General features: G+C 19.1%; 2 protein-coding genes across 5 annotated transcripts in view; one reads left to right on the forward strand and one right to left on the reverse strand.

The window, feature by feature from the left end:
* LOC122508999 (acid sphingomyelinase-like phosphodiesterase 3b) overlaps positions 1 to 12222 on the reverse strand; it is a 271059-nt gene that overhangs the window by 151881 nt on the left and 106956 nt on the right. For 2 of the 4 annotated variants that reach the window (XM_043622712.1, XM_043622713.1), the window contains one exon: positions 8345 to 8593. The exons of the other annotated variants lie outside the window; for them this stretch is intronic. In XM_043622712.1, coding sequence (XP_043478647.1) covers positions 8345 to 8593 — 249 coding nt within the window. The remainder of the gene's footprint in view (positions 1 to 8344; positions 8594 to 12222) is intronic. 4 annotated transcript variants of the gene reach the window in all.
* Positions 1 to 12222, forward strand: part of LOC122509000 (glutathione S-transferase 1-1-like) — a 223658-nt gene that overhangs the window by 117057 nt on the left and 94379 nt on the right. The window lies entirely within an intron of this gene.

A 12222-nucleotide genomic window follows, 5' to 3' on the forward strand; every position in this document is an offset into this window, starting at 1 on the left:
TTTAATTATTTTAAAAAAATGTAATAAAAATTCGTTGCAAGAATTCAATTATTTCAATTATTTATAAAAGAATGTAAGAAAATTCGTTGCAGAAATTCAATTATTTTCATAAATAATAAAATTATTTACAGGATTTCAATTATTTAAAATAAATTTAATAAAATTAGTTCCGAGAATTCAATTATTTTCATAAATAATCAAATTTTTTGCAGGATTTCAATTATTTAAAAAAAATGTAATAAAAATTTGTTGTAAGATTTCAATTATTTCAATTATTTAAAAAAATGTAATAAAATTCGTTGCAAGAATTCAATTATTCTCCTAAAAAACAATAAAATCCTGCACAGAATTTCAATTATTTTTAATACAATTTTAAGTAAATTCTTCGAAAAATGTAATTATTTAAATACAAAAATAAGTAATCTATGGAATAATTGAATGTTTTTCAAAATTGAATTCTAATAAAGAATTTTATCAACAAATTTTTAAATAATTTTTTATTGCTTATGTAAATAATTGAATTCCTAAAAAGAATTTTATTATTTATGAAAATAATGGAATTATTGATAAAAAAATAAATAAAAAAAACTTTGTAAATAATTGAATTTCTTATTATTTATGAAAATAATTAAATATTTGCGAATTTTTTAGCAAAATTTTTTTTAAATAATTGAATTCTTTTGTAAAATTTTATTAAAATAATAAATATTAAAAATCATTTAATTGAGGAAAATTTTTGTAAATAATTGAAATATAGCCAAGAATATTTACGAAAATAATTGAATTTTTATAAAGAAATGTTATCAAAATTTTAGAAAACAATTAATTCCTAAAAAACAATACTCTAAATAATAATTGACTTATTTCGAAAAATTTTCTTGACATTTGTAATTCAAATAATTGAATTCCTTTGGAAATTTTATTATTTATTAAAAAGTTCAATGAGAATTCAAGAACTTTATCAACAAATTTTTAAATAATTGAATTCTTTCTACGAATTTCAATAATATTGTTATAATTACATTTTTCGAGGAATTTATTAAAAATTGTATTAATAATAATTGAAATTCTACGATGAGTTTTATTGTTTATGAAAATAATTCAATTCCTAAAAATAATTTTTTATTTATAAAAATAATTAAATTATTGCGGAGAAATTTATAAATAATTGAATTCCTTTGAAATTTTTATTATTTATGAAAATAATTAAATATTTGAGTAGAATGTTATCAAAAATTATTTTTTAAAAAATTGAATTTTTTTGGAAAATTTTATTAAATATTAGAAACAATTAAACATATTAAAAACATTAGAAACTATTTTTAATTGAAAATTTTTGAAAAATTTACTGTGAAAATTAAGTAATTAACGGAATAGATGAAATAGGTGCGAAAAAAAAAAAAAAAAAAAAATGTAAAAAAAAGGTGTAAAGATGAAAAGGTAGAAATAAAAAAGTCTGTCATCCTTGTATTTATTTGCATCTGTTGAATAAGTCTCTTTGTTCATGATATTTTGTTTTTTCATATTTTCTAAGAATTTTCATTTTTAATTCAATTCAATTCAAATATAAGAAAAAATAATAAAAATTTGATCTAAATAGTTTGTTACTTATTAAGAAATAAGTATTTCGGTATTTAGATCAAATTTTTATTATTTTTTCTTCTATTTGAATTGAATTGAATTAAAAATGAAAAATGTATCCTAAATATTCAATATGATAAATTTCTATCAATTAACCTCTTTTAAAATGGTTTTTTAAAAATTGAAAAAGTATTTTATTTGTTATTTAAAAACTAGTTAGGCAATATTTAGTGTTGCGGTCAAAAAGTCCAATGGACAAAGTTTGCATCATTAAGTATTTAACTGATTTCCAAATGGAAAAAAAATGCGCATCTCTTTTATTCAATTAAAAAAACATTTCAAAAACTGTAGTACAGAGAGTAGGCTCGTTTCCATGAAATAAACATTATATTCCTCCAGTGCTACTATTAATATTTTTTATGCTTCATTTTGAATTTTTACTGTCCATTTGATGAATTAAAATTTTTAATATAGATGTATGAAGTAAAACTTGACTTTTTACTTTTTCGAGATATGCCCATATTCACGGTCCATTTTAAGAGCCAACTTATATGCCTCAGCCAAGTATTAAATATTTTACTTTAAAACAGATGACTTTCTTTAAAATTTTCAACTCTTCACACTTTGAAAGGTAGAATTTGTTTAATTCATGTTCGTCTCTAATAAAACTTTTACAGAAACTCTTTTTAAAAAAAAAAAACAGAATCCTTGAGAAAGCTTCAAAAAGCTTTTCAGATTGTTAATTACCATATGCTTTTTTCTTTCTCTTCTCAAAAAAAATGTGAAATATTAAATAAAATGCTACGTACATACCTATATTTATAAAAAATAATTATTAAGGAAAAAAGAACATTTATTTCAATTGATAATTAACTTTTTTTTTATAGTAGAATTTTCAAGCAATATATCAGTGTCAAAGAATTCTATATAAAAGAAAAGTGTTTGTAATATATCAGCTGCCTCATATAGTATATAAGGATACATTGTTGGAAATTTTCTGTCTTTTGACTTTCTTTTTCTACCAGGAGAAAAAAGAAATTCTAATAAAGAATCTTTTATATAAATTTTTCATTCAACCAAAATTACTTTAGAAAATTTTATTTTAAATTATCCTTCATTCTGCTCATCGCGCAGTTTATTTAATTTTATTCGGTAAATATATTTCTTTTTTCTTTTTCTCGCTTTTAAAAGTTCAAATAAATCCATCATTTCAACGCAACAATAAACCTTATACATTTATATATGCATAAAATATGTGTGCTGATAAGCAGAGTAAAATAAAATAAAATTTATATCGGATTATTTTACATAAAAGTTAAGTGTTTATTATCTATATAAAATGAAATGAAAACAAATAATAATTTGTTAAATATTTTTGAAAAATAATAATATAAAACAATTTTATTATTGAAAATTATTGTTGAAAAACATTTTTAATGAGTTTATAAAAAAAATATATGCGGGAAAAATTTACTTTTTCAATATGAGTAAAAATAATTATTATTTTTACCATTTTTGCGAATTTCTTTTGTAGTATTATTATTTATATCTCTAAAAATTAATTGTTAAAAATAATCGTTTCAATTTATAAATAATAATAACTTTTTAAATCAATTGTTTAAAGATATTTGCATTTAAACAAATTTTAGTAAAGGATTATCAAGATAATTGAAATTGAATTGAAAATAATTAAATTTACTATAAAAATTTTTCTTTATTATAGAAATTAAATAAAAAATTGAATTTTCAAAGAATTAAAATTCAATAATTAAAAAATAATTGAATTTTCAAAGAATTTAAAATCCAATAATTTAAACATAATTGAATTTTCAAAGATTTTAAATTCAATAATTGGAAAATAATTGAAAATAATGGAAAAATAATTGAAAAGTAATTGAATTTTTTAAAACTTAATTATTTTTCAATTATTTTAAAAAATTTCAATTATTTGTTAACGAATTGAATTATTTTTAAACATTGGAATAGAAATATTTTAAAGAGTGATTTTTTCAGATTTTTAAATAAAAATCTTCAAAATTTCAATTATTTAACAAAAATTTAAGTATAAAACTTAAAAACATTCTGAAAAAATGTGTTTTTAAAATATTTTAATTCTAATGTTTAAAACTAATTCAATTTGATGTTTTCTAATTTTATACTTAAATTTTTGTTAAAAAATTGAAATTTAAAAAATTTTTATTTATAATTCTGAAAAAATGTACTTTTTAAAATATATTTCAATTCTAATGTTTAAAAATAATTAAAATTTTTCACAAATAATTGAATTTTTTAAAAATAATTGCGAAAAGAATTAAGTTTAGGAAATTTTTAATTGATGTGAAAAATATAATAACATTAATAACAATTAAGTATTTATTTAAAAAATTACGACAATTTTTAATTCAATTGTTTAAAGATAATTGAATTTAAAAAAATTTTAGTAATTGATTATCAAGGTAATTGAAATTGAATTGAAAATTATTAAATTTTCTATGGAATTTTTTTATTATTATAGAGATTGAATAAAAAGTCGAATTTTCAAAGAATTTATTTTAATTCAATAATTGAAAAATAATTGAATTTTCAAAGAATTTGAATTCAATAATGGAAAAATAATTGGATTTTCAAAGAATTTGAATTCAATAATTGAAAAATAATTGAATTTTCAAAGAATTTAAATTCAATAATTGAAAAATAATTGAATTTTCCATGAATTTAAATTCAATAATCGAAAAATAATTGAATTTTCAAAGAATTTAAAATCAATAATTGAAAAATAATTTCCAATATATGCGGAAAAAAGTTTATTATTTATTTTATCAATATGAGTAAAAATAATAATTATTTTTACCATTTTTTCAAATTTCTTTTCTTTATTTATATCTCTAAAAATTAATTGTTAAAAATATTCGTTTCAATTTATAAATAATTAAAAATGGCTTTTTTCAGGAGTAAATATAAAAAAACTGGTTGTTATGCACTTTTTTCATCAATTTTTATAAAAGTAATTAAAATATTTTTTCATCGAAAGTCATGAATTTTCTATTGACTACGAAAAAAACATAAAATCTTTTTTTCTCTTAATGAGCGTTGATAGTTATTGTTCTTCGCTTCTTTAAACAATAACATTCAATTTATAGTATAAAATTCACAAAAGCCATTGTTTTTATTATCATCAAAATGTAAAACAGTTCTATTGATAAAATTTAAATTTTTAATTAATAGCTATGTTTTATCAGTCTCTTAATACAAATTTTAATAGAATTCTATTTTTTCAATATTGTATTGAAAAACTGTATCGTAAATAAATTCGTTTAAAAGTTAAAAGAATTAAATTTTTTTAGTAATTTTTTAGTTTCTGTAAAAATATATAACTATCGATAAATTTATTAAATGGGGGGAAAAAAGAAGAAAAAAGTGCCTTTTAGTAATTCACTGGAAAATGACCTTTATGAGAGAAATTTGATTAATGTCAAATTCGTTAACGTCTCACCTGAACTAAAAAGTCATTTTCACCTTTTTTCCCCAAGCCACGTTTAAAAGTTAAGTCGATATTTGTGACTGGAAATTCTTTTTCTATTCCACTGTACTCAAGTTAAATATTTATACTGAAAATCTTTATTCGAGACTCATTATTTATATATCAGATATCAAAGAACTCGGTGATGTTGGTGAAAAGTCTCTTATTTCAAATAGACATGTAATTATAAAAGTTATTAAAATTGTAGGTAACATTATAATTTATGGAAATTTTTTTTTTCAAAAAAAACTGTAATTCAGTTGAAAAAATGTTAGACTTAATGATGTAATTATTTTTATGTTTTTTATAATAATTTTTAATTTGTAATTAAAATGTATAATTTATTATACATAATAATAAATTATAATTATAATTGCAATAATTATATTTATTATAATTAAAATAATTATAATTGTAATAAATTCGTTTTATTCTCCTTCACTATAATATTAATATTTCTCGGACGTAAAAGATTGATTTATAATTTACGATTTATAATTTATAAAAATGTAAAGTTCACAATTAATAAAATATATTTTTTTAAGGTACGAACCGAAACCGAGGGGCTTTGAATTCTGTCGAGGTAAGAGAAATTTATTTTAAAACAAGGACTTGTCACGAAAAATTTATGTCGTTTCGTGTTGATGGCGATCCCTGCTTTAAAGAATTATTATTGTTAAAAATTGGTGTCAGGAAATGTTCATTTTACTTGTTTCATTTTAGAGAAAATTGTGTTAGTGAAGCAAATTTTCTCAAAATAAATAAGAATTGTCACAGTTCAGAAAAATCGGGGAAATCAGTGAAATGTCAAGAAATTTTATCAAAAGAACTTGAAAAAAATATCAAATCACTAAAATTACTAACATAATTTTATATTTAGGTGAACAAATTTTTAAAATATTAAAAAACCTCGAATTCTCCTATTGAATTAGACAGAACGAAATTGAAACTTGTGAATTAAAACAAATTTTAAAACAATACTTGGTTTTTTTTATTCAGTTATAAATAATTAAATTCTAGAATAATTTTCTTTATTTTTATTAATTAATTTAACTCGGAGAAGAATTTAGTTGAAAACAGTTGTATTTTTTAAAATTAATTGAATTTCAGAAATTTTTAAACTCATTTTTAAAAATTTCAATTATTTTAAGGGAAATTCAAAACAAATAATTTATTATTTATAGAATTATTTAAGTTTTAAATCATTTGATTTAAACTTCTCTGGAAAAAATAGAAATTTCAATTCAATTTTTTAAAGTTACTTGAATTTTTAAAAATATTTTATTAAAATGTAAAACTAATTGAATTTTCTAAAACTTAATTATTTTTCAATTATTTTCAAAAATTTCAATTATTTGTTTAAAAATTGAATTATTTTTAAACATTAGAATTAAAATATTTTAAAAATCCATTTTTTCAGATTTTTAAATAAAAATTTTCAAAATTTCAATTTTTTAACAAAACTTTAAGTATAAAACATAAAAACATTCTGAAAAATGTGTTTTTAAAATATTTCAATTCTGATGTTTAAAAATAATTCAATTTGATGATTGTAAATTTTATACTTAAATTTCTGTTAAAATATTGAAATTTAAAAAATTTTTATTTAAAATTCCGAAAAAATGGGTTTTTAAAATATTTCAATTCTAATGTTTGAAAATAATTCAAATGTTTAAAGAAATGATTGAATTTTTTGAAAATAATTGCGAAAATAATTAAGTTTTATAGAAAATTTTAAGCTAAAACTTTTTTGAAAATTTTAATTTTTGTGAAAAATATAATAACAATTATGTATTTATTTAAAAAAATACGACACTTTTTAATTAGACTGTTTAAAGATACTTGAATTTAAAAAAATTGTAGTAAAGAATTATCAAGGTAATTGAAATTAAATTGAAAATCATTAAATTTGCTATGGAATTTTTTCATTATTATAGAGATTGAATAAAAAATTGAATTTTCAAAGAATTTAAATTCAATAATTGAAAAATAATTGAATTTTCAAAGAATTTGAATTCAATAATTAAAAAATAATTGAATTTCCAAAGAATTAAAATGCAATAATTAAAAAATAATTGAATTTTTAAAGAATTAAAATGCAATAATTAAAAAATAATTAAATTTTCAAAGAATTAAAATGCAATAATTAAAAAATAATTGAATTTTCAAAGAATTTAAATTAAATAATTGAAAAATAATTGAATTTTACTATTTCACAAAAAGTCGTATTCGAATATACTGTCTTTTAGTGTAAAAAACATCACTAGTTGATCTAAATTCCATTTAAAAATAAAAATCTTTATTAATTTAGTTAACTTTAAAAATAATCAAATTTATTTTTAAATTGTGGTTTCGAAGTTTTATTTAAAATTCGAAAAAAAGAAATGTAAAATATTTCAATTTGTTGATTAGTTGATTAGTTTTAATATCGTTAAGTACTTTGTACAAAAGGGCTTTGTGCCCGTAAACACTAATAAATAAATAAATAAATTTGATTTTTAAAGATAATTTTGAAGTTTCCTAGAGAAATAATTGAAAATTTTTGAAATAATTGAAATTCCTAAAATTCTATTAAAAGTAATTGAATTTTATTGAAATTATTTAAAAATTATTCAGGGAAGTTAGGTACAGTAATTAATTTTATTTTTAAAATAGGTCGACACCCTCAAACTTTTAGATCAAATTTTTGCTCCTAAAATTAATCATGTTTTACAATTCAACTTTTCTTGATTTTTTTTTTTTTTTAATAATATGCATCAAGGAAAAAGTCGATTTTCAATATGGAAATTAGAAATAAATGGAAGGGAACAACAAAATTAATTTTTTATGTCAACCTTGTAAATATTCGTTGAAATCTTATCTTTACTTATATTTAGTAAAGAGGGAAATATTTTTGGGGACAATTCATTAGCCTTTTCATAGGCGAACCTAGAACTATAGAACTTGTTTTATATATTTGAATACATGAATATATTTTACAAAAAAAGAATTTCTGAATAAAGAAATTGCTACGTCCGCACTTAAAAATAGATTTTCGTCCAATATGTCGATGTGATTCTTTTTTTTCAAATAAGATCGACATGATCGCATATTCAATAGGTATATGTATCGCACACTATTGAACGACGCTGTTCGTTTGCACTTGAGAGTTAAGACTTGGATCCGCCTTTTTATTTATTTTTTTTTTTTTAATATAGAAAAAGTTACAGTTCGCTATTATAAATGTATAAGTCTTTTCCCTACCGACATTGGAGAAAAGTTAGAAGGATAGCCAGGAGTTGATACAGAATGACGAGATCGATTTGAATAGATGGAGAAGAGGTTGATGAAAGAGCATAGGCATACGAATGAACGCAATTGCTGTACGAATCTGTATCCAGACGGGTCACCGAGCAGTAGTGTTGCAATGCACAACCTCCATTCAGTGCACCTCCACACCCCCATATCTCCTCCACCTCCCTCGGCAAGGAGACTGTATTTGCAGCGTAATATCTGCATATAAAACACCAAACTTCAAAATCCATAATTGGATGATAACTTGACCCTGTTACTTAACGAAAAAAAAAAAAAATTCACGATTGCTTCGGAAAAAGTACGATCCTTTTTTTTTATTAATAAGAGAGAAGCGTGTATACAAAACGGCACAAAAGATTAACGGCCCCCGCACCGTTATCATTATAAATGTTACGCAAGTGGAATCAATTTTCCAAATTGGATATTTATCGAGAGAGAACCTCTTATGTAAGAATAATAATAATTACCCATTTTCAAGTGTCTTTCAATTATTTTTTTTATAATCATTAAATAGATAATTGTAAATTTTTCAACTATTTTAAATTTGAATTTCGGTATTCAATGTGAGCGGCGAAGTAAATATAAATATTAAATTATTATTATATAAAAAAAAAAAAAAATTTTTTTTTTTTTTTTTTTTTTTTTTTAATTATTATTTTTATTTTTATTTTTTATTAATTTAATTTTTGAATTATTATTATTTATTTATTAAATTTTAAAGGGCTTTGGCTAAAGTCAATCCAGTTAAAAAAGGTCTATAGAATTTCACTAGAATCATTTTATATGAATTCTAGTGAATATTCTACAGAATTTTACGAGATTTTACTAGAATGATTGTATTGGATTTTCTACATGAATTCTACTAAATTTTAGTGATTTTTAATTAGAAAGAATTTTAATTCGTGAAATAATATTTTTAAACATTATATTATTGTGTAATTAAATTTTATTCATTGCAAAAATCAATTATTTTCATAGATAACAAAAGAATTCATCACAAGAATTCAGTTATCTACAAAAGTAGGTAATAAAATTCTTCGCAGAAATTCAATTATTTACAAAAATTTGAAAAAAAATCTCGCTAACATTTCAATTATCTTTATAAATCGCAAAATTTTTCGCCAAAAAAATTCAATTATTTTCAGTACAATTTTAATTGAATTCCTGCAAAGAATTCAATTATTATTAAAAATTCTATTATAGTTCGTCGAAAGAATTCAATTATTCTTAAAAATCCTATTAAAATTCGTGGATAGACTTCAATTATTTAAAAAATTGTTCATAAAATTCTTTATGAGAAATCAATTTTAAGAAACACTCAATTATTTCATAAATTATTTATTTGCATTTTATTTGTATTTAAATAGTTGAATTCTAGTAGAATTTTTTTAATAAAAATTGATTTAAATATAAATTTCAGTTAAGATTTTAAATCATTATTTAAATTCAATTATTATTTTTAAAAATTTTCCACTAAATTTTGTTCTTTAAATCAATTAATTTTCGAAAAAGTTCTTCGACAATTTTCAAAATCCATTTATTTACAATATTCAATTTTTCTAATTTTAATCAGTCGTAAATTCTACAATTAAATATACATTAGAAAATAAAAACTTCAAACAATATAAAAAAATTCAATTATACTTTTAAAAAAAAATTAATTCTACAAAATTGTTATTTGAAATTATGAAAAATTCAAATTTTCTAATATTTTAAATTACAACCTTTTCAAAATACAATTATTTCTTAAAATTCAAGCTATAATGCTTTTAATATTCAATTATTATTTAAAATTTTAAGTGAAATTCAGTTTTAAATCAATTTTTATTCGAAACTTCTACGAGAATTCAATTATTTAAATATAAAAATAAATAATTTATTAAGCAATTGAATATTTCTAAAAATTAAACTCTCATAAAGAATGTTATTAACAAATTTTTAAATAATTGAATTGCTTCGACGAATTTTAATAAAATTTTTCAGAATTCTTACATTTTTCGAGGAATTCTATGAAAAAAATGGAAATCCTGCAAAGAACTTTATTAAATTTGATTTAAATAATTGAAATGAATTCCTGTGAAGATTTTATTATTTATAAAAGAAATTGCATGTTTTTAGAAAATTTTTTAAAATATTTTTTTAAATATTGAAATTGAATTCTCATAAAGAATTTTGTCAATAAATTTTTAAATAATTGAATTCGTTTGACGAATTTTAATAAAGTTTGTAATAATAATTACATTTATCGAGGAATTCGTTTAAAATTTTGTAAAAAAATTATTGAAATTCAGTGATGAACTTTACATGAAAATAATTGAATTCCTAAAAAGAATTTTATTATTTATAAAAATAATTGAATTATATTGCGAAGAAATTTATAAAAAAATTTGTAAATAATTGAATTTTTGTGAAATTTTTATTATTTTATGAAAATAATTCAATGTTTTGGTAGAATTTTATTAAAAAATTTTTAAATAATTGAATATTTTTGAAAATTTTATTAAAATAATAGATAGGTATATTGAAAATCATTTAATTGAGGAAAATTTTTGAAAATAATTGAAATTTTTCCACAAGGATTTTTATTAAAATTTTTGAAAATAATTGAATTTTGGAGTAGAATTTTATTAAAATTTTCAAAAAATAATTGAAAATTTGACGAGAATTTATTGAAATTTTTTAATATAATTGAGATCCTTCGAAGAATTTCATTACTTTTGAAAATAATTGAATTTTTAGGAAGAATAACATTAAAATCTTTCAAAATAATTTAATTTCTCTGAAAAATTATATTAAAAGTTTTAAAAATAATTAAATTGTTTCAAGTTTTATTAAAATTGTACTAAAAGTCTGAAAATAATAGAATTTTAATAAAGATTGTTATTAAATTTTTTTTTAAATAATTGAATTCTTTTGGAAAATTTTATTTAAATAGTAGATATTGAAAATCTTTGAATTGAGGTCAATTTTTGAACAAATTTTTAAATAACTGAATTCTTTTGACGAATTTTAGTAAAATTTATAAGAATTAATTACAATTTTCGAGGAATTCGATTAAAATTGTATTAAAAATAGGTAATAAAGGTTTTATTATTTATAAAAATAATTAAATTATTGCGTAGAAATTCATAAAAAAAAAATCGGAAATAAATGAATTCCTGTAAAAATTTTATTCTTTATAAAAATAATTGAATTATAATGCGAAGAAATTTTTTTAAAAATTTGTAATTATTGAATTTTTTAAAAATAATTGAATTTCGGAGAAGAATTTTATTATTTATAAAAATAATTGAAATTTTGATGAGAATTTTCCTTTAATGTTTTAACATAATTGAATTTCTGCGAAGAATTTTATTAGTTTTGAAAATAATTGAATTTTCCAATCATTTGTAATTTTTCTATAATTTTCCAAATTATATCGTACAATTTACAAACTTTTTGTCCTTTTTTAATCAAATTACGGACTTTTACGTACTTCAAGGAAAGGTACGGACTTTTACGGGATTTACGGACCTAGTTTGAGCCCCGTAGTAACCATACAATATTATAATGTTAAAAAAATAATTTCACGAAATTTATATTCTTTCTTATTAAAAAACACTAAAATTTGGTAGAATTCATGTAGAAATTTTATAGAATTGTTGGAATGAAATTCTATAGAATATTCACTAAAATTCTTATAGAATGATTCTATGGAATGATTCTAATGAAATTCTATAGAACTTTTTCAGCTGGGTAACACAATAATTTTTTTTTTATAATCCTTAAATAGATAACTGTAAATTTTTCAACTATTTTAAATTTGAATTTCGGTATTCAATGTGAGT

This window comes from Leptopilina heterotoma, unplaced genomic scaffold, assembly GCF_015476425.1.
Source record: "Leptopilina heterotoma isolate Lh14 unplaced genomic scaffold, ASM1547642v1 Lhet_59, whole genome shotgun sequence".
Classification (NCBI taxonomy): Eukaryota; Metazoa; Arthropoda; class Insecta; order Hymenoptera; family Figitidae; genus Leptopilina; species Leptopilina heterotoma.